Here is a 23,620-nt window from a genome sequence, read left to right on the forward strand (position 1 = left end):
AAACTTAGGAGTAAATAGCTGAGTCTAGGATTTTTTTTCCTAGTTATTTCACCTCAACTTTAAATCTAGATCTTTCCATGATAAAGGGCACAAAGTCTGATCAAAATTTTGTGTTGTCTATCACTCAGTCTCCTTGGTCACACAGGAAAACACAAATCTTGATGTTCTTAGTCCGTAATTACTCAGTTTGATCAATGCTGCTGATAGTGATGATTCATTTTAGTATTGCCCAATAGTAAAACCCCCTTTGCCATTGGTGGGTATCTTGTGCAACAATAATGTGTATACTGCAGCATGCTTGATCAGGGCCCGGGAATATAAAATGCCATAGTTAGGATGTCAGTGGTTCTTTTCCACTTTAAAGCCCTAGCCCTAGATCGGCTCTGAGATAACTGGAAACTCTCATTGTTCCTTTGTGCCATGAGAGACAGAATGAGTTCAGAGACTAGTTTCCAAAATTTTGGGAAACATTTGTCAGAAGAGGGCTGCAGTCTTGACGCAGGAAACAGGGAGTGTGGCTTCAGCACAGCACAAGAGGTTTCTCTTTATTTAAATGAATAAGCAAAAAGCCTCATTCTTATCATCTTGGTTGCTAAGCCTCGGATTCCTGAGATCCTCAGATTCCATTCCTGAATTTCATATTTAATGCAGTCATCATTTTTGACATGATAAAAATATACATGGAAGTGCTGTTGAACAATATTCAATTTGAGGTTATATAATCTTTAATTTTACTTCTCCTTTAATTCATTCTGAAATGCATCTTGCTTTGTTTGGTTTTTTTTTTGGTTTTTTTTTTTTTGTTAATGGCAGCTGCTAATTGCAAAGTACTAGAGTATCAACTTCAGTTTGATGCATAAATCTTCCAATATATTTTCCATGAATGTAGATCATTTTTCAATTAAATAATATTACATAAACACCAGCTTGAGACAAAAAGATTTAAATGTAAATGATAACTCCATCAGTTTGGCAATGACTTAATTCAGAAAATGGATTGGTGAGACACTGGTATTTAAATCTAGAGGTTATTCTTTCATCAAGATTCTGTTATCAGATGAGATGCAAAATTCTAAGCACACGAAATATTCCTTGGGATCTTTTTAGCTCTTAACTTATCCACACTTCCTATATGCCCTGATGCCAGGACTACAGCATTGGACTCTGAATAAGATGACTCAGTTCTGTCACAGGCTTGCTGAGTTGCCTCATGCAAATCAGGCTTCTCTTCCCTCAAGTGTAGAGTGAAGGCAATATTCTTAATTTTGCAAAACATACTGAAATCTATGGGTAGATAACCCCAAAATGTATAGGTATTGATTTTTAGTATACTAACTAGGGACACTAATCTAGTTTGACCCTATCTGCATCTTCCTCTGAAGCAACCCACATCCCCTGTATCCTTAAATCATGGAAAGACAGGTCAGAGGGAGTGGGTGCTCATTCCCTTGTTCCGCAGTAGGAACAACACATGAAAAGCTCCTCTTCTTGCTGTCACAGACTTTGAGCATGAGGTGTTTTAGGGGGTTTACTGCACAGTATTTCTACAGAACGCTGGTTGGCTGAGCTGTAATGCTGCCCTGTGACCTCTCGGTAGTGATTCTATTAGAAATAGGAAAAAGCAAAGTGACTCTAAGTTCAGCTTCATGCTGTGCACTGTTCATAGCTGGGAACCAAGCAGTTCTTCTGGTCCTTGCCAGATGGGCCCCAAGGCTTCAGTGCAACCATGCAGAGCGCTCTTTGAAAAGACTCTGCTGTCAGCACTGTGTGAGGGCGGTTGTAGCTTCTCAACCAAAATATGTACTTCAGCTAGGTGAAGCAAAATGAAAGGAGCAAAAATAGTCAGAAATTATATCAACACTGTTCTCAATACTGCTGTTGATATGCCTAAGTAGGCAGACAAATGAGGGAAATAAGGAATTCTGGTCTTGGAGCTAAGTAGAGAAATAGCAGAAATGATTTATGTATCTAGACCATTTTCATGGATCCTTGTCAGATTTTGCAGATCATTAGTTTTCTTTTCTTCAGTTCTTTTTGTCTTTCCTCACAGTCTCTTTTCACCTCCTTACTTCTGATTTGATTTCTTTCACTCCTTCCTTTTTTTCATCTTCTATTCCTTCTCAGTCTCTACATTCCTAATTAGTGAAGTGACTGACAAAATGAGGAGTTCCTCTTGTTTTTCAAGTATTTGCTAGTCATCCTTTGAAGTAGTAGTTATGATGCCAACAAAAGTTGGTGACGTAAAGTGACATACCTGAATTGTTGTAGGTGGTGCAATTCCCAGTCTTTCTTCTGTCAGGATAGATCTGCATTAACCACCATATTGCAGGTATCAATAGTAGCTTTCTTACAGTAAATGCACTGAAAGCACAGTAATTTCTCAGGATTCAACATATAAATTCTCGCCTATGAGAGGCATGTACATGAGATCTGTAAACAGACTATTAAACCTGCAATTGTTTTAGGTATTTGAAGTATCATTTTCAGATTTTATGCAACCCCCCCCACACATGAAGTCTTCACCTTTTGTCTTCTATCCATAGTCCTAAACATGACTGTGACTATCAATCACTGCTGAAGCTAAAAAACAGAACACCGATAATGCCAAGTGGGAGGTATCCCTCAGCATTTCACCAGGCTGAAAAATAACGAAAATGAAACCAGAAAGGTTGACGCATTTATAAAGAGACTGCTTAGACTCTGGTGGTTTTGTTGAGCCTTGGGAAGCTGGCAGCAGGACGAAATCTTGTGGTTTTCCTCTGGTTTACTGCTTTGTAAACCCACTCACTTTCTGGCTGTTTAAAGATAACATGCTTGTAAATACCAAACTGTGGAGCACCCATCATCCTGGACTGCTTTTCCTAAGGGACCTGCTTGCCCCTTCTTTTTGTGGTCTCTTTTATCAGTTAATATTGGCAAATAGGTTATCCTTGTGTAAAGAAGAATCATCTCCGCTTCAACTAGTAGCACGGTAAATCCTTGTACCAAAGATGGCAGGAAGTATGTGGTCATTCGGTGATCTGCAAAGTCTTAGATTGGTGTACAGGCATTTTCTCACAGGCTCTGACACAAAAATATTTAGAAAAAAAATGTAAAACAGAAGAGCAAATATATAAAGCATCCTTTATATATCTACGAGAGATTTCCATTTTTCTGTTGGTTAATTCATTTAGCTTTCCTTTATACTTTGATGCCTGGCAGCTCAGTTTTGAATTTTACACCCCATAAATGGCTGAGAATTCATACTTCTTTCAGAGGACCAATCTTCTTCCAAGTTCACTTTTGTATGCATACCTCAGTTTCTAAGATCCCTTGGAAATACGAGTAGAGAGCACATTTTGTGTGTTGTCTGTAGAATATCACAGACTGAAAGTGTGGCTGTGACTATGGTATCCTTTCTAAATAATCAAACATATGTCACAATTTTGTTCTATTTAAAATTTATTTTATTTTATTCTTCTTCTCCATCATCACACTTTCTTTTCTGTCCAGGGACCAGTAGGACCTGCTGGACCCAAAGGAGAACTTGGTTTCCCAGGACGCCCAGTATGTATTAAGCTCTCTAAAGGGGAATAAAGTTAGATCAGCTGCTTCTGTAGGCATGCTAAACTATTTCTACCTATTTCAGGGCCGCCCAGGACTGAATGGAATGAGAGGAGTGAAAGGTGAACGAGGCGAAGCGTTACATGTGAGTTCTTCTTATATATTGCAAATTAATTGAAAAACATGTTAAAATCCTAAATCAAATCCAGTGTATATGAATCCCTTGAAAATGATGTCAGGATTAAAAGAGCCAAGAAGATCTAGAAATGATTATATGCTTCTGTTATTTTTCCTTTTTAATAACAGTCATTGGAAAGTCAAAGTCTGGGTCCTTCTGGACAGCTCTTACAGGAATACATAGTCATGTCACATCCCAGGTGTGAAAGTTATATGATTCATTGTCATCATAAGTTCAAATAGGCACAGGATCTGAGGTTGCATTTTTCTTTCCATTTATCTCAGAGTTCTTTGTGCAAGTTGTCAGTACAAGACCTCATAGGAGCTTATACTCACATGCTAACCTCCAGCATAGGTACCAAGAGCACTTCAGTGTATCTTCAATGAAGAGTCATTTACTCTGGTAACAAGAAGATAACTGTCCATACCAACTACCTGCTTTAGCTGTAGTGTTGTAGCCAGAATAATAACTACTTTCTTGTCCCTGAAAGAAGATAAAACTTACACGCACACCTACATCCTGTAATTGTGGAATGAAAAGTGGTAAACCAAGAGTTTACCATTCTTATGAATAGCATTCATACAAATAATCTCATGGCAAACCGTGAGAGTGGACCTCTTGACAATAAGCACTGCTTAGCATAAGCAATAAGTTTAAGAATAGCATATTTTTTACTTGGCAGAGTAATTTGTGCGGCTAGTCTGATGTCGTGGGGAAATGTGTGCTAGAAAAAGTAGTACCTACACCACAGCAGTAGCCAATAATATTTTATCTGCATCAAAAAGAGGCTGAAAAAAGCCAACATACTTTTACTGTATTATCATTAGAAATCATAAGAAAAAGGATCAGATAGATAAGAGGAAAGATTATCAAGTCAACCTCACTATATTTCAATAGAACACATTTTGTAAATGATTTCTGTTGTTTGAGTCTTCTAGTTTTACTGATTTTTGCTCAAAAAACAAAACAAAGCAAAACAAAATAAACCACAGCAAACAGTCCCCAAAGTGTGAAACATAGGATTAGGGTGTTTTTTTTTCCTGACATAACAATCCTAGAAAACTTTGTTTCTCATATAGTGCTTCAGGTTAAATATGGAAATTCACCTTGCAGCTTAGGTTAGTCTCGTAAGCTCAGCTTTCCCTCAAGCCATATAATATAAAACTTGATTAAATTGAGCCCTCTGGACCCCTTGTCCTTCTTGTCCTAGGTTTAACTGAATTGCATGTGAAAGGATCTGTCTAATATCTTCCTTATTCAACTTTCTCTTACCAGGGCCCCCCTGGCTTGCCTGGACCTCCAGGACCCCCTGGGCCTCCAGGACGGATAGTTTATATCAAAGGAGTAAGTATGACTGGGACTTAGCTGCTGGTCTCTCACTGTAGCAGAAATAAGCAGAAATATGCTTCTCTTGAAATGGTTTGCAAAATGAATCCTCAAAAGTTGTTTCAAACGATACAGTTTACAGCAGTTTGCCTTACTTGTGTGTATGGGGAAAAATCTTTTTAACTGAGCCACTGTGGTGTAAGAGTTTTGCCCCACACATGCAGACTGGGTCCTGCTGATGGAAACAGGAGAATTCTCTATCAGTAAATGGAAGTCACTATTCGTGATGCTGACTCTGGCCTCCAGGCCTCATCCTGACATTTCTTTTAGATCTACTTGCTGCATTACTGTATTATTGTCTATGTTCACTAAATTCATTTCCCTTGCTATTTTCAATAGACAGTTTTCCCAATCTCTCCCAGACCTCATTGCAAAATGCCAGTAAGTCACACACAATCTGCTCTTAGCAAAATGCATGGCCATGACAATATATAACACAGTAGCTATACACATAACCACAGCAGCTATGCAGCTTTCCCCCTCCCTGCCTTCTGCTTTGCACCAGTTATGAGATGTATTTTACCACCTTCAAGATAACAGATTTACAAGTGCTTAGATATTCAGAAATGAGCCACATACAAAACATGTGACAAAATTACAAGCATTGGAACCATTTGCATAAAGTGTTTTAATTATTTGGTTGCCCTAACTCTTTAACGCCTTTCCAAGCCTCATGTTTCTATAGCGTAAGATATGATCTTGGGAACTGAATGCTTATGCTTACATGTACACAGGTTTTTCATGTTTATTTATAAATAACATCTCCATGCAGTTATGTCTTTGGCTGTTTTCAATTTCCCTATCTAAAGGGACATAAGACTTCTTATCTATTTCTCATAACATTGAATGATAAAGTCTCTTTTCCTTATTTGAGCCTCAAATGCTTCAGAACTATACATAAACCTTTATTATCTCATGAAGGCCAGCAGATGAAGTTCTGCCCTCGCTCTCCAAAGGGAATGACAAAGCCCCCATTGCCTTCAAAAGACCTGCAGTTTTGTTTAACGTAGCACAAAAATTACATACTACAATGAACTGTGAATAGTGTTTTGTCTTGATAGAACTTGCCCTACAGCAATACTGTAGTGTTAAGCCACGGGTGAGGCATTTGGGAAGCATTCTGTCTTTGAGAGCCACAGCCCTTCCCTGCATAGTGTCATGTGCAGCACAGCTGCTCTACTTTTCCACCCTATAATAATTCGTTTCCACAGTTTTGGCCTACACCTTTCAGGCATTGTCTTCCCAACTCTTTGAATATCCCTTGAATCTTCCTAGTAATCTTTCTAGTACCTTATATAATCTTATATGATTTTTCCCCTCCCACAAAAAAAAAGTTCCTCTGGATTAGTCAACTTCACCTGGTCAGAGCTTTGAAAGCAAGCAGCACAAGGCCCTGAACAACCTGCTTTAAGCAGAAGGATGGGCTAGATGACCTCCAGTCTTCCCTTCCAACTTCTCTGTGAAATGATTCAACTGATTTTTAACTGAATTTCAGATAACAAAAAAGTTTCCCTTTCAAGATGGTAAAATCAAGATGAGTTTGTCCTACTTTTATAAATAATTTCATAAACCTATCCAAGTTTATAGATCAGAAGTCTACTGTACATGCCTACATAAATGAATATCCCTAAAGAACTACAGACTGAACCCTACACGTTTTCCTCATGCGAACTGAACCTCTGAAGTTAATGGAGCTACCCATGTGAGTAAAGACTTCTAAGAGCTAATACTGTAGAGTTAGTCAGACAGTAGCTGTATGATGTCTTTTTTTTTTAGTGTGCTTGCTTCTGTTTATGTGAATAGTATTAGTTAGTTCTAAGATCTGTCCATTTCAGAGCACTCTGACACATTTTAACTCCTGCACCACCCATATTTTGAAGACAGAGAGTGGAGGTAAGTAGCATGCCCATCATTACAGGAGAATGGAGTCAGTACAGTAGAATGGAATTAGAATAGAATAGTTTCTGCCTCCCAGTTTTGATCCCAATGCATATGGAGCATAAGATCATCAGACAGTAGGCATAATTATGATCTGATGAAAAAATTACAAGCAGTCTGTTATCTTACAAACAAAATTCAAATCCTGCTTTCAAATGCAGTGGCATAAATTCAGAATCGTTCTTGGAGAATAAGCTGAATTTTCAGATGTTTCACTAGCATGAACAGGATTTGCTAATGCTTCAAAAATGCATGTTATTACCCTCTTGCTGAAAGCATGTTGCATGCTGAGGAGAGCATAATACTGCAAAATGCTTTGTCAGCTAATATTTGGACCTCATCAATCTGGAGAAAATCACAACTTTGTTACAATATTTACTGTGATAGCATGCAAATGTTACATTCTTTCCACTATGCACTTGAGTCAGAAAATGTGTATGAATAATTTTTATTAATTTCTCTTTGTCTGCAGGTGAACCCTCCTTACCCAGGAAATCAAGAAGCTCTTAATGTCCAAGGTGAATATTTCTTTGTCTTGAAACTTGCTTTCAATAATCTTCTTTTTGTGAAGAAAGAGCATTGCTTTCTCTTAGATAAGATGTGACTGATTTTGTGAGAAAATCATAGCTGGTGTCTCTTTTATTGGTCACTTCTGTTGGTCCTTTTGCTCTGTCACATCATGTCTTGCTGCAGTCTCAGCATGGAAGTCAAAGAACCAATGAACTTGGGTCTGAATTTCTAAGGCTGATGCATACGTTTAGTAGAGTAACACAAGTTCCTCATTTCTAATGTTAGGAGTTTTCTGTCAGAGCTGACAAGTGGTCTGAGAACAAGCACCTGAGGAGTAGGTGCCACACACTGCATTGAATCTTTACTTCTCTGCCCTGGCAGTGCTCTTCAGAGGCAAGTTCTAAGGTCTACTGACATTACATCACATCAGCCAACAAAGTGGTCTCATCCTTCAGATGTTTGATTCATGGCATCAGAAATAAACTTCCCTTCTCTGACTGACTGATGCCAGAAATTTAGCTTGTGATTGGAGCTCCCATCCTGTTGCTCAAAAGTAAATGATCACAGGCAGGATTAACACATACTGACTGACAGAACCCCAGAGAAGAACAAACCACCTGCATGGTGTTCTGGGATGGACTTGGAATTTTCTGAAGATACAGAAGAAATGTTCCACATTCCTTCATTCACAAGGAAGATGAGATCTGTTGAAGAAAGAGTGCAGAGAGAAGAAACTTCTTCAAACTTCTGTTGTAACACAGGACTCTGAAAATGAAGTTCTTTTTAACTCCTATATTTGTAGCACTTCTGCAAAACTAGAAGCAGGAAAAATGCTGTTAATATTTTTGTCCCTAAAAATGTTCAATAGTCAGAGAGAATAAACATGGAAGACTGCTACAGAAAGCTGCCAAAGTTAATAGAAACACTTCCTTACCAATGAAGTGTTTACTGGGGATGCACATCAAAAAAGCTTCCAGTGGAAAAGCAACACCAGGTCATGGACTTGGTGAACTTGCACCCCAGCAAGCCAGAAATTGTTTCTGTGCTTACCCTGCTGAAATTCACACCTGCAATGAGAACAGGTTAGAGTAGAGGTAGACTGTTAACAGTCTACCAACTCCCAGCATAGGTCACAACCGGGGCTGTCACTCCTATCGGCAGAGAGCTGCTAAAATTACTTCAGGAGATGTGTCCTCTCATTGTCCTTGTGATTATACTTCAAAACCCTTCCTGCATATTGCTCAGAATAGGACCAGCTCATCTTACACTTGGTCATTTCTACCTGAAGTAAGTAGCTATAAAATATTGCTGTGTCAGAATGTCTCTGGAGATATTCGAAACCCATCTGGATGCAATCCCGTGCAACGGGCTTTAGGCAACCCTGCTTGTGCGGAGTTGTACTAGATGAAATAAATTAGACCTAAGAAATCTAATAAAACATTTTACCTAGATATTTTATAGGACAAAGTTACTATGAAAACTGAGCAATACCTGGAAAAAAAATAGAAGATTTATCCAGATTTATTCAGGTAGAGTTCTACCCTCAGGTTATATAGAAGAAAAATTATGCCAAAAGTGTTTCTGTTCTCAGAGAACATCTTTTTCATTGTCAGTATATTTATGACTTAAAGGAGCAATAAAACACCACAGTTTTGGGCATTCACAGTTGCAGTTATCATTTACTGGCTTGTGTCTGAGCCTGGAGATACTAGAGGATGTGGTATCAAAAGCAAAAGAACTGACCTAAGAACTGACAAATATTATCAACAAGAGAGCACACATTATCTTTTTGCTTTGCTCAGAAGACGCTAGGTTGGATGGCTAAAGAAAGGAGAATGAAAGATTGGCTTGCAAGAGACCTTGTTGCAGATGTGGCTGGTAAAGAAACACAAACCATGGGCTGAAGAGAGAACACAGGTGGACAGACATTTGATCTTCATGGGGAGAGTGAGCAAATCATGTGTGTTGTGGAGTCAAACGTGAAATACTGGCTGTCATTTTCATTTGAGTTTGGTTGTCATCATAGGTGTCTTTGTCGTGTGCAAATTTTCATGAATTTTACTTCCCTGTCATGTTTGTATGTCAGATGCGAAAGGAAGTGGAAATTCCTGGGGAACGCACAGTTCAGCAAACATAAAAGGAGAAAAAGGAGAAACAGGGGCTCCAGGACCACCAGGTATTCTCAATATGATATTTCAGAAATATCCCATGGTAGTCCCACTCTGGGCAGGAGTTTGGACTAGATAATCTTCAGAAGTCCACTTCAACCAACTTTTTAATATTCCAGGCTTTATTTTTCATATTTATAAGAAGTATATGTGGACCAAATAGATTACTAGTGCTAGGAGCATCGTAATAGAAGCTATTCACGAGGCATTTGCTTTTCTGCAACAATCAAAAGTTGATACATGTGGCTATCTTTGATATTTTTAAAAATATTTATTCTAAAAAGCATGTTTGAAAAGATTGCTATTAAAATTCACACAATTTTCCTTTCTAATGTAGTTTTTGAAAACTCAGATATTGATATAAGGCTTTTCCCAATGACAGTAATCTTCAAAACAGAAGGAGCAGTATATGAAATTCATATTCCTATACCATCTTTATAATCTTTGTCCTCCTAAGTGTTTACAATAAATTTAAAACCGTATATCTACATGGGCATTTCTGTCTTTGCTCCAAACTCATAGTTTTGTTAATAATATTTGCTCTCTCTGAAAGGACCTGTTTGTTCCCATAAAAGCTATTTTCTTGTCTTAATAAATTTTATTCTGGTCATTATCCACTCCCACAAGAAGAAGAAAACTGGACTAAACTTGCCACTGGAGACATCATCCTCAAAGCTAATTGGCACACATTTGAAGGAAACACACTTGGCTGTTGTAAGCAGCTCTGAGATCCTTTTTTTTTTTTTTTTTTTTTTTTTTTTTTTTTTTTTCCCTAAGGGTATGGAAAACTAAGAATATTTGAAGGTTTTTTAACCACTGTTATCAGACTGCCATAAACACCAATGCTGGTACTGTTTTTTACTGCAGAAAAGCAATGAAAAGTTATTCTAGCATCAGAAGAATGGCAGTAGCCCTGGTTCTTTCTTTAGTCTAGAAAGGGAATAGCAAAACTGCAGTTAATTCAGAATTGCACAGGTACTGCTTGGCTACCCTTCTAGTGCCAAAGCAGATGGAATGGTTTTCTTTTATCTCAGTTTCCATCAAAGGGGTTAATTTGGAGGCTTTTCTTTCACTCTCTATCCAGCTACCACTTTCTGAAAAACTAGGAACTTCTCCTCTTTGATACTTCCTAGCTTTCAAATTTTACTAAAATTCACAAACAGGTTGAAAGTGAATTAAGGTGGAGGAGTGACAGACAAGATAGAACATTTAAGCCTTGTTTCATTAGGAAACTGAACTAAAAATATCTGTTAGATATAAAGGTTAATGTTATTATTGTAAATCATTTTCCTTCAAACTCCGAAAACAGTAATATCCAAAGCAGTGCTTTTAAGACAGAAATTACAGATAATTATTCTACTAAAATAATTTTTGTTCATTTTTCAGGTCCACCTCTGCCTCCATCATATTTCAGCCACTTTATTAATAGCATAAAGGTAATTACATCCCATTTGTGTTGAGCTCTTTTAAGCTTTTCTTAAAGTAAGTTTTACTATACACTAAGCAGAAAACTCTACAGTAGAGTGAAACATAAAAAAAAAGAGATATCTGTATCAGCAATTATATTTTGTATTTTAATTTGTTTTGTAAAATTTGTTTTAATTTTCCAAACTTCAACTGGGTTAACAAGTTTATTAGAAGTATAGAGAGTGTAGATGTCAGTAAATATACAAAGATACTTTAATAGTTTAATAGTTTATTACTTTATGCTAAGAAAGCCTCTCTGCCTTGATGTGTCTGGTCTCTCTCTATTCCATTATTCTCCTGACTGTTCTAAGTGACAGAACTTGAGTATCAATGAAATATCAATATTAATGTTTTAACTGAAAAAAGCTGGGTTTGCTCTCAAACAATAAAAGATCTGAAAAAAAAAGTAATCTATCATTTAGTGATACCACCAAAAATAGGGTTGTTTTATAAGAGTACAGTTCATTTCCTTGCAGGACTTGCAATTCCATCTTGTTTTCGGATTTTGGTTTTTCTTGGCTGACTGCACAAAAGTTATTCCTGTGACAGAAAGAGTGTCATCCTTGCATGGCAGACATGACGTGACTTCTTTGATCTCATAGAGCAGTTTCTGCAGCTTTAAAGTTTTACCTACAAAGAACTGAGTTTGTCAGTCTAGTCCTTCAGCTCTCCAAAATGATATGTGATACGGAAAGCTTTATAGTCCTATTTACTGGGAAACCAACATGAAAAAATAGTTAGGGGAAGAGTTATATATAGTCACATCTCCTGTTCTGTAGCTATCCAGAATTCTTGCTTTGCCTTTTGCTGCTTCTGCTGACAGGTTTATTTCTTAGAAAGGTGTACTAATGTAGACAAGAAAAGTTGAAGGAAGAAAAACATCTGAGAAACAGAGGTAATGTAAGGCAAAACCTACTATTGTTGCAGCTCATTTTGCACAAGGAGATAATAAATCATTCTTTTGAGGCTTCTTCTTATTTGTCACTTTATTCCCCAAACAAGTTGATAGTCATCTGTGAAAAGGGAGAAGAGAAGCAGCCCAAAGTGTGGTGCCTCTCTCATACACACCCCCGTGCTGCTCTCTAGGATGATCTTCACCTTGCTCCATACCTGTCCATGTCTGTCAAATTCATGTCAGTCTTGCTTTGCTTCCTCCGTGCTGTGAAGGAAAAGCAAAAAGTCTGGTTTTTATGCTTCCTCCGACTTACACTCTCTTTGCCTTCAGCTACAGCACAGGACACAGTTGCTGTGTGGAAAGGCAGGAAACAGCAATAGAGGCAGTTTCCTCTGCCTCATGTTCTTCCTCAAACCTTCCCCCTGAGAAGTCCTTGCATGTTCAATAGAAGATACCATCTCACTAAAGAAAGGAGGAATATCAAAAAGCAGATAGCAAGCTGCTGTTCTTAACATCTTAACATCTTCTGTAAGATGCTGTTCTTAAGCTGAGGACTTTCATGCAGCTTTAAAAGACCACTGCACAGAGTGCATCTTGTCTCAGCTGAATGCTTTAAACTGTGTTTTCTTCAAAGGGTGAAAAAGGAGACAATGGAGGCCCTGGTGTAAAAGGAGAAAAAGGAGAGCCAAATGGAGGTTTTTTTCTGACGGGACCTCCTGGACCTCCTGGAAGACCGGGATCAATTGTAAGTCATACAAGCTGTATAGTAGGAATAATTGTGGGCACACATTGTTTTAACTTAGAAAGCACTGAATAGAGACAAACAACAAGATGATGCTAAGAGCTATATATAAACTCATATGCTAAAAATTAGATTAGTAAGGGAAAGAGACTGCATTAGGCATAGGCACAGACATTTCAGTATTGTGCATTGAATTAATTTTCCATGAAAAATTTGTGCAATATTATGCTAGCTACTCAGCTGCCTACAACTACGTCAAAATATAGGTACAGGCTATTTATAGCATTACAAATCAAGAGAGAGCATATCACTTGTGAGGTTACTTCTATGGCCTCAGAAAGGCCAAAATAGACTGTACAAATGAGATGGAGGTTGTCTTCAAAAAAAGTTGGCCGCCCCAATAATTCATCTTGTTTTCTAGTGATTCAAAAAACACAAATGAAAATTCCAGTGCGTGTCAGTCTGGACCACTCCTTTGACATTTAGCTACTGTTTACAGAGTGGTTTAATCTCCTGGTAGTTGCCACCACATTTGCTTTGGAATCTGCTGCCACTTTGCAAACTGGTTAATCCCTGGGATCTGACAACTAGTGCATGCATCGGCCATATACTAAACTAAACTCAAGATTTTTCATTTTCTATTAATGTCCATGGCTCCTTGAAAAAAATCACCTATGGACTCATATCTAAACAGGGATTCAGTGGCCCGCCTTTAGAAAATGCTGTTCCCAAAGACTAAGATCCTGAAGCAATGAAGTTAATACATTCAAAAAAAAAATTTATTATTGATAGGGACCAAAAGGGGATTCTGTTGTTGGACCCAGAGGACCTCCTGGATTACCTGGACTACCTGGTTTACCAGGTTATGGAAAAATTGGACCTCCTGGACCACCGGGACCACCAGGACCACCCGGTCCTCCAGCAATATATGGGTCAGGTGAGAAGGTGTCATTCTATCTTTCACTGAACATATAAGCACATAGACATGCTTACATCTCCCCTTCCCATACCTGTTCTTCCAGCTGTCCTTTCCCTCTTCACACTTATATCAGATTTCATCCCTGAGAATGTGGATTGGAAGCAAGAGCATAAAAGGAGAGCAGCTACAATCAAATTTCATTGGGGAGCACAGGAAAATCTTACCTAAGCTGTGTTTAGGAAGTCTACGTAACAGAGGATAGCTGCATATAGAGCTTTGTGAAACTGAGCAGTCAGCAAAATTTGAGAAAATTTTCATGTGACAACAAGAAGCTCTTCCCTGATACAAAGGCAGTACATGCAGCAGAGTTGAAGTCTAGAACAAAACTGCAGGAGAACTGCCCTTGAGAAGGTAGTTGCCATGCTAATGTTGAATACAAACAAAACTATTTTAAGGTTAGTTAATGGACAGCTAATGATTTTTAACTTACTGGATTAGAAAAGGAGGAAAATATGTCACAGATTTGAGGGAGGAGGTTATAAACAAGGTGGTGCTGGAGCTTCTAAGGCAACGAAAATGCATAATCAAGTATCAGTTCAAGACATTTTCTCTTTTGACTTCTCTCGGGTCACAGGTCTGCTGGCAAGAGATGTTTTAGTGTTATATGTCCAGACCGTTCTGGTCTACGTTCTGATAGATGGGTCTTGGGTGCCTCGGAGGCTGCTTAGCAAGTTTAGCTGAGTGAGAGACTCTGTTTCTTCCCTCTGGGACCTGAGACCAGAAAGGGAATCCACTGAGCCAAAACTAGCCTTCCAGACCAAAGCATTCCTTGATCTGAAGGAAGGTGAAGGAAGATAGCCTACCGTCAGCAAGGGTGCTTTACCAGTATAAAGAGATTATAGTGCAGCCCTGTCTTGCTAAAGTTTGAGTTGGCCTTGTTAATTCAGTTGAACTAATGATAAATATGCTTTTCCACTTACCTGTTCTTCCCATGTGCTGGTTTTGGGAGCAACACTTCAGGAATTTTCTTTTGTTATATATAACAAGCACTTCTGAATATCAAGCTAAAGAAGTCCCAATCAGACAGAAGAAATTAGTATTATCCTACCATTATACTTTTGCTCATCCACGCTGCCATTAGCCTTCATCTTCTACCTACACATTTTCTTCTTTACAAGCTTTATAAGACGTTTCTTTAAGCAGCACACTGACAGATATCCATTGTAATAAATGTAATGAACTCTGAAGTTAATTTTGTTAATTATTTCCTGTCTTCAAGGTACCTAGTTAAAGCTCTCGCTTACTGTAAAGTGGAGCTCACATCCTGTAATATGGGGGAAAATAAATAGTGCAGTTTAAATGACCCTAACAGCTTGCAAGCTCCTATGTAGCAGGTAAAAGAATAAGATTCACTACTGCTTTAAAAGAAAAAAATGTAGTTCTTTTGGACAAAGCTGATCATAACTTGACTCTGTAAGGACCACAGTCATTACAAGCTTAGCCTATTCCTAGACACCAACCCCAAATATTTTATTTAGGTTCCCTTTCTCTCAAAAACACTTACAACTTGTACTGTACATTTGTTTTGTTTTAGCACCTGCAATTCCTGGGCCACCAGGTCCTCCAGGAGAGCCAGGGCTGCCTGCGACCAGGAATCTGGTAAGCTACTGAACTGATGAACTGTGGAAATTTGCCTTTGAAAACTGCTCCAAAGGTCATAGTGGCTGGTGATAGCACTGCTTGAGGAGGAAAAGTTGAGTTCTAGAATTTGCATTTATTAGAATATTTTCTGTTTTTCTTAACATCATAATTTTCTCAGAAGGAAAATCATATGCTGGGAAGAGTGAATGAAGAAGTCCGCCTATTGTTTTGGTAGTCACAGCCTTGTCAACAACTGTGAAGTAAGACTGATGGGATGTTAAAGCAATGGAAAGATGTGCATACTGCATGTTCAAAGCAATGGCTCAGAAAGAGTGTGGCAAATTAATATGATGAGATACTAGAACCATTATTCTGAATACTCCGAACCATGGAAGAAACATTTTACATGACAAGATGAAAACCGAATAGGTCAGATAATTTGTTTTTAAGAAAAAAAAAAATGTAGCTTTTCCTAAGTCAAAAAATCCATAAAGCCTTAAATTGCTGTGCCAGAAGGTACACATAATTGAAATTGTTTCGTTTTATTACTGGGTCACTTAAGTCTGCATTGTACTCAAGATGTTGATTCTGTAGAAAAGATACCCAAGACTTCTGTCCTGTTAATTTCTAAATAAGATATTCTTTATTTATGAAAAGGGAAAAAGGATAACAAGCTTACAGTAGCCTTTCATTTCCATTTTAAAATATATGTTCTCATGCTTTGATAGAAGAACAAATTCTCTATATACCTCAGCCATCATTTTAGAATGCATTAATAAATAAGCAGACTTTCAGATCATTATGTAAAACAGGCTGTCATGAATGCAAGCCTAAGTTATTTTTCATGCCTTCCCACCCTAGTGCTGTATCTCTGCTAACTACCTTTACACACAGAAATTCAGACTAAGGGAGAAACATTCAGACTAATGTTACAAACTAAGGGAGAAACTGCTGAACAAAGACTGATGCCCCAAGGTAGAGGAATACAGTTACAGTCTGGGAGATGCTTTCTTAGGTAGGGCTTCCCAGTCCACTTATTTAGGTCAAAACAAACATTTTAAAATCAATCTGTAAATTGAAAACAGGGTCTTTATGGATTATAAAGCATCAATAGACTCTTCTGACATGCACAAAAAAAAAAAAAAAAAAAGAAAAAAAAAGAGAAGAAATTCAATTGTCAAGAAATGACGCTCTCAAGAAATTTGTCACCGATTTTGTGCTACCTTCAATTTTAGACTTTAGAAGTAACTCCTTCTAGAGACCTGTGTTCTCAACGTCAGAAGATGAAAACAGAGGTGATAGATACAGTAGTCACATCTGACAGACAGTTTCAGCTTACTGACTATGAAATCTATAAAAGAGAAATTGAAAAGTACCTGCTGTGTAAGCTAGAAACACATGGAAACATAATAGGCACGGAGTAAAGCACCCTTAAAGAAAAGACCAAAATTATCTTTTCCACCAATTCCATTTCTTCCAACAACAAATATATCTTTGGTCTTCCATGGAATTTTAAAATAGAATCATAGAATCATTATAGTTGGAAAGAAACCTTCAAGATCATCAGGTCCAACCATAAACCCATCACCACTGTGCTGGCTAAGCTATGTCCCTAAGTGCATCATCTACACATTTCTTAAACACTGCCAGGCTCTCTCTGCTATGAGAAGACTCTCTGCTAAACTTTTCTAATGAGAAGACTCTCTGCTAAAGACAGCTTTTACATTTATGTAGGTACGGGGCAAATAAAATGGGCAGCTCACTGAATCCAAATGATCTCATAACACGTATTTAGTCTTTATTCAACAGGTGACATTTCTGAATATTAAACATTTTACTTTAATCTCTTGAATTTAAAGAGATTCTGTTCTAAAACACCATCTGAACTAATCCTGCCACAAGTTTTCAGCTTGCCTAAAAGGTACTGCCTCATCTGAATTCAGTATGTTATTGGTGCTGTTTTTCATTTGTAGCCTGATTTGTAGGCCTGATTTGTGGTTAGATGCCATGAAAATCAATGGAGTAAATATCTGAATTAATCTAATTAACAGGATTTCAGCAACAGCAAGAAAAATATGACAAACACAAATGTACCTAGAATTGGATCTGATGTTATAGTCTATGCCCAGCCTTATCAAGTCTCTTCTGAACTCTTCCGTTTTGACCTAGTATACTAAACCTTAGAGATGCAATCTTCTTCAAAATCAACTGTTCAAAACCAACCGTTGGTAAAGCTACAGTAAATTCAACAGAATTATAATGCTGTTATGCCAGACTAGCAAGATCTTTATGTTCTAAAAGCTTTCTCTATGAAATAAGGTTAAAACGTCTTTATGAGCATTTCCTGCACAAGCACCTTTGATGTTTCTAAACTTACTCAAGTAAGACTTAAATTTATCATGCAAAATGTTCTCTGTATTTGGTGCTGTAACGCAGGATTTTGCTTTTGTTTTGTCACTTTGACAGGTTACAACGTTCCGCAATGTAGAGGGTATGTTGGAAAAAGTTCATTTTGTAGCAGAAGGTACACTAATCTATCTGAGTGAAACCAGTGAGGTTTTCATCCGTGTTCGAAATGGATGGAGAAAATTGCAGGTACTATTGCACTGTTTCCCAGTGTTTTTCAGTTCCCTTATTCAAAATGGAGGTTGTTGCAGATCCTCCTAAAGGGGTGGAGAAATATGAGTGCAAAGATATATGTGTGTGTATATATATATATATATTCTTTTTAGTTCAGAAGCTGCTATTAATATGGTTTTGCTTTCATTTCATTTTGTGTTTTTTTCAGCTTGGTGAGTTAATTCCTATCCCTGCTGACAGCCTTCCACCTCCAGCCTTATCAAGCCATGTAGGTACAAAATACTGTGAAAATCTTATCCTTGGTGTGCAAAAACTGGAGAAACATTGACAGAACTTGCAGGAAGGTTTATGTACAACATGATTTCTGTTGAGGCTTATCAATTCAGCATAAGTATCCTACCACTATATAAGCTTTCAAATTGGTTCATGTTGGCCAGCCAGCAGTCTATAGCCATCATCTTCTGAGATGCTGAATACTACAGACACAAAGCAGAATCTATGAAATGAAATGAAATGAAATGAAATGAAATGAAATGAAATGAAATGAAAATAATTCTGCTTTGTGACACTGAAGGCAGTCATATCAAGCCCTAGTCCTTTTCAGGGAAGCTCAGTGAAGAGCTTCTGAAAAACAGACTTTCTTTAAAAGATTATAGTCCTGTATTTCTGCAATGAGGGTACATAATTGTCTGTATGTAGCTTATCCTACAGTGTGTTGGGGTCTATAGTACAATCTCATTTTTTGGTCTATACCTACCTCCATTCTGCGGGTTATTGTACAAAACCTGTATGCTGCCTGTCCCCCAAAATGCCAGGAGGATGAGAAACAAAAGCTGGAGAAGAGACTAGAGCACAGTCTTTGTGGCAGGTGAATTGATCTGACTGTGTAGTGCTGAGGTGCTGAAAGGCGAGCGAGGTGCTAGGCAGGAGTGAAGGGAAATGACCAGACAAATCCTGGTGACCATGAAATAGAAAAACATCGGAGGAAGTCAGAGAGATTGGCACTTATCACACTGGGAAGATGTCTAGACCTCAGGTTGCAGGAAATTGTCTGCAGCCTCCAGCTGACATCATGTGAGTTTCCAGACTGGTACAGTCACTGCTGTATTACTCATACTTCCCTTATCTACATGAGAAAACTTTGCTGTTCTTGAAGCAGCTATCAAGCTCATCAACCCTCTGGTTTCTGCAACCACGTTACATAAGAGGAAGAACTACTGAGGCCTTCAGAAATCTTCCCACCCGCCACATTTTCTGTTTCTACATCCTCTTTATGCTTTCAGTTTTAATTTTTCTGAACCAGTTTTCTGTATTTGACCAGAAAATTCCGTGCAGGCCTCCTGACACACTTGAACACTGGCTATGCAATGCTTAGGCTCAGGTTTAGTAGAGCTACTTGGTTCAGGACAGTATTCAAACATAGATTAAAGTGGCTTTCTAAATCAATGGTAGGTAGAAGAAGCATGTGGCAGTTTCAATTTGTTTTTCAGAGGCAGAACAGTTTCAGTTTCTCTAATATTCGATGTTTGTTTTATTTAGAAAACTGTTGAATGTGTAAAATCCTAATTTGAATAAAGGATTTAATTAATCTGTTTGTGTGTGTTAAAATAACAGGGATTTCAGTCTCTTCCGGCATTGAGTCCAATTTCAAATGTGAATAATGGAAAACCAGCAGTAAGTATGAGAACTGTGTCCCAGCTAAATAGCTATGTTTTGAAACGTTGTATTTTTGCATTTTGAGAGAGTTTTACAATATCTCCTCTTCAAAGTCACAGAATTTACTTTGATAGTTTTCAAATACACTGGTTTAGACATCTTGAATGGAATTGTAAATGCTTTCCTCCAAATTATTGTGGTCATCTTAATCCTTTTCTTCTTGCCCAAATCCTGATTTGTATGTTAGAGTACTTACTCTCTTAGTCATTTTTGTTGTATTATTGTTATTCTTAATATAATATTAGAATCTTTTCTGTCCCCATGATGCTGATTTTTTTTAAATAGACACTTTAGAATCTAAACTTTTATTTAAAATGCTTATATATATTTTAGATAAATAAAGCAAAATAACCAAATTGCATCTTAAAAAAAAAAACTATTGATTAGTTCCTGCATTTATATTGTTTGAATTAGCCATGCTACCTCTGCTACTTGTTAACAGAAAATGTTTAAATGGTATGTGGTCTCATCTTCCTTTGTATTTCCATGCTTATAGGATTTGGATTTAGCTTTATTAAATGGAAGTTTTGTTTTTTTAGCAATATATAATTTTCATGGTTTTATGGCAGTTTAGAGATAGATATGTATCTCTGCTATCAGCTGGATAACTTTCAGAAATGTGAGCTTATGGCACTTTTATACCTTGTATGGAATGTACTAGTTATTGTACTTAGGGATCTTTATAATTTTTTTACATTTTTTAAAAAAGTGATTCTTTTCTCTTTTTTCAGCTGCATCTGGTGGCTTTAAATTTGCCGTTAGCTGGTGACATGCGAGCAGATTTTCAGTGCTTTCAACAGGCACAGCTGGCAGGCTTGACATCTACCTATAGAGCCTTCCTGTCATCACATTTGCAAGATCTAGCCACAGTTGTAAGAAAAACAGACAGATACAATTTACCAATAGTCAATCTTAAGGTAAAAATGAGTGCTTATTACTTGTTATATTCAGATATACTGCAGATGCCCTGAATTCTTGGAAAACAGCAAAACTGAAATTTTAGTCCAAACTGCACTTTACTGAGAAGTCTTGCTTTATATTTTCAATCTAAATATATTTATATTGAAATATTTATATTTAAATATATTGAAATATATATATTTATATTTTCAAGTCAGAGTCCAGATAGAAATGTAATGCTGAAATAGAAAGATGCAGACTGTCGCACATTTTATTTGTATTGCCTAGAATGGCCTTTTTCAATTCTTTAAGACTAATGGTAGAAATAAAGCTGTATGAATGGCCTACTTAAAGCAGACTGCTGACATAGTAACAGCAGTAATGTTCAGCCTTCTGGAAATTTTTATATTAACAAGGACACCGCATCTTCATTTTTCAAAGATGGATATTATTGTCTGCTTTCTAATATGACCACAAAATTTGGTACACTAAAATGCCTATTTTTTCTTCATTTTTAAAGATAATGGCAAATTCTGTTCTTATTAGTCGTGATACTGCATTTGCCCCAGTGAAACTGAGAGTTTTTGCAAGACTCTAGAACATGAGTCATCTTGTGGTTTCACATAAACACACTAAAACTGAGGAAAACAACCCAGGTCTTGGTAGTATTGGCTGGCTCCCAGCACAAACAGCCAAAGAATACTCCATGAACAACGCATGACTCTGGGAGCTCACTCAATGGATTCTGCTCTGAAGTGCAGGCATGGACTGATGCTTGGAGGAAAATCAGTAAAGACAAAGTTGTTCCAACTTTTTTGGAGGAAAAGCTCCATAGTGATTTGAGAGGTTCCCTGGCACAAAGCTTTTGATATTTGCAGCGCTTGCCATAAGATTATGACCTCATCACGATTTGTATTTCTATTACAAATTACTTTTAGATTTTCTCTTTAGCTAGAGTAGGTATAAGCAAATCTTCAAGTAACAAAGTGAACAGTTAGGAGGAGAATGGTAGTGGAAATGTTGAAAATAGTGAATGAAGTTGAAGATCTAAGTTGAAGTCAATGAAGCAGAGACATAACTGAATAGAAAGGCCAGAGGCAAAGATGTATATTTAAAAGCTATTAGCACAGATATGATAGATGAGTTTGTTCAGGAGCACTTCATAGAGACTGTGATGTAGAAACTGGGATCTAAAGTGTTTTTAAGTGCAGATAAGATTTTAGATTTGTGGAACTCTATAAAATCCAGGTATGACATGGATTTCACTTTGTTTATGAAGTGACTCTGAAATTTCAACAGGGAGAAACACTTTTCAGTAACTGGGAATCAATATTTAATGGGAATGGTGGACAATTCAACCCTCATGTACCAATATACTCATTTGATGGAAGAAATGTCATGACAGATCCATCTTGGTGAGTTTATATTATCATCTGCAGGTTTTACATGGCATTAATTTTTAGCAATTTTATAGTATTTTAGTATTTTTATAGTATAAATGACTTCTCCTTTCTCTTATGCTTCCTTCTCCATTTCTGCTAGCCTATAACTGAGATATCGGGTAGTGTTCTCCTTTCTTGGCTCTTCAAGCAGAAGAAGAGGAGAGGATTTTTATGTGATATGAGCTGAGCAAAGTCACCACGCATGTAGGCATACAGTTAAAAAAAATAAAAAAAAGAGAGAAAGAGACTTGTTTTCAGGAAATAACCTCTTAACTTTATCTTTCAGGCCTCAGAAAGTAATATGGCATGGTTCAACTGCAAACGGGATCCGACTGGTTAGCAACTACTGTGAAGCCTGGCATACAGCTGATATAGCAGTTATGGGACAAGCATCACCACTGAAGACAGGGAAACTTCTTGATCAGAAAGCATATAGCTGTAGTAATCAGTTTATCGTTCTCTGCATTGAAAACAGTTTCATATCTGATGCTCAAGGAAAATAGTTTACCTGTTGCACATAAGTATTCCATTTTATGACAAAAAAGAAAAAAAAAAATGCTGACACTGAAATTTAATTTGTAATGATGTAAATATTCTATTTTTTTGTAATTGCAAATTTCAGGAAAATATAACCAAAGAAAACATACCTCAACACAAACAGTATTCCAGCTGGGTGGAACATCTAGTGTGTGTGTGAGGCTGACATAAAGCTCTTCCTTCCACATGAACACCACGGGGGTAACAGATTTGCCAATGATTAACTCACAGTCTTTCTGGCTGAGCTAAAGATCACTTAAGGGTGCTGGCAAAGGGTGGTTTGGGAGGAAAAACCCCCAGCCTGTCTTCTGAACAGTAGAGCTCAGCAAGGCTCTTGCTGCTTTGCAGTTGAGAAGCTGCATGCTCTTCCCCCCATTCTGAAGGATGAATTTTACATTATTGTCTCCCCTCTTTTTGCTTGCCTAGATTTTAAATACCTAAGGCACTATTCACATATATGAAGGTACACATATTATCGCTGGGTGAATAGCGGTAGGCTGTTAAATCTGACAAAGCTGGAATTTTCAAAAGAGCTTTAACATCATAGGTGCTCACTTCCTCTGCGTCTCAGTGGAAGCTGAGTGTCCAGCTGCCAGGAGCTCGCACAGATTGCAGTCTAAGTGCATGACTTTAGTGGCTTGGCTTCTTATTTCCACATTTTCTTTGTAGATTCTTCACAAAGGGCTTTATACGGGAGGAGTGAATTTCACCTAGACAAAATCTGGTCCTTATCTTGGTGCTATTGTCATCAGAAAACCTGAAGCAATGTTAATAGCAAACATCCTGTTTTACTGGCATAACTATGCAAAGTAAATGCAGATAAAAGAACTGTCTGACCTTTATTTATTCCAGTGCATACTAGGGGAAGTCATTTCCTGTTGCGACAGACACTGCTAAACGAAAGAGGCTTGTCATGGTTTCTTTAAAATAGGTTTTTAGACATTGCTATCACATTAAGTTATATGTAAAGCAACCTTCCTTCTTGTGAATTTACCCTTCAGGAGTTCATATAACGAAAGAGTTGTTAATATAAACTAACAACAGTAGTGACAGGAATG

General features: G+C 37.5%; 1 protein-coding gene across 1 annotated transcript in view; it reads left to right on the forward strand.

Moving 5' to 3' along the window:
• The window catches only part of COL15A1 (collagen type XV alpha 1 chain), a 115,199-nt gene extending 92,602 nt beyond the window's left edge, over window positions 1-22,597 (forward strand). The window contains exons 23-38 of the mRNA XM_026046158.1: window positions 3,493-3,546; window positions 3,629-3,688; window positions 4,997-5,065; window positions 5,447-5,488; window positions 7,518-7,563; window positions 9,642-9,731; window positions 11,110-11,159; window positions 12,720-12,830; window positions 13,620-13,764; window positions 15,341-15,405; window positions 17,854-17,982; window positions 18,176-18,235; window positions 19,582-19,641; window positions 20,415-20,600; window positions 21,883-21,998; window positions 22,312-22,597. Of these exons, the coding sequence (XP_025901943.1) occupies window positions 3,493-3,546; window positions 3,629-3,688; window positions 4,997-5,065; window positions 5,447-5,488; window positions 7,518-7,563; window positions 9,642-9,731; window positions 11,110-11,159; window positions 12,720-12,830; window positions 13,620-13,764; window positions 15,341-15,405; window positions 17,854-17,982; window positions 18,176-18,235; window positions 19,582-19,641; window positions 20,415-20,600; window positions 21,883-21,998; window positions 22,312-22,528 (1,500 nt within the window). The 3' untranslated portion in view covers window positions 22,529-22,597. The remainder of the gene's footprint in view (window positions 1-3,492; window positions 3,547-3,628; window positions 3,689-4,996; window positions 5,066-5,446; window positions 5,489-7,517; window positions 7,564-9,641; window positions 9,732-11,109; window positions 11,160-12,719; window positions 12,831-13,619; window positions 13,765-15,340; window positions 15,406-17,853; window positions 17,983-18,175; window positions 18,236-19,581; window positions 19,642-20,414; window positions 20,601-21,882; window positions 21,999-22,311) is intronic.
• Window positions 22,598-23,620: the final 1,023 nt, after the last annotated feature.

Source organism: Nothoprocta perdicaria, unplaced genomic scaffold (genome assembly GCF_003342845.1).
Source record: "Nothoprocta perdicaria isolate Ctin4 unplaced genomic scaffold, notPer1 scaffold_422, whole genome shotgun sequence".
Lineage (NCBI taxonomy): Eukaryota > Metazoa > Chordata > Aves > Tinamiformes > Tinamidae > Nothoprocta > Nothoprocta perdicaria.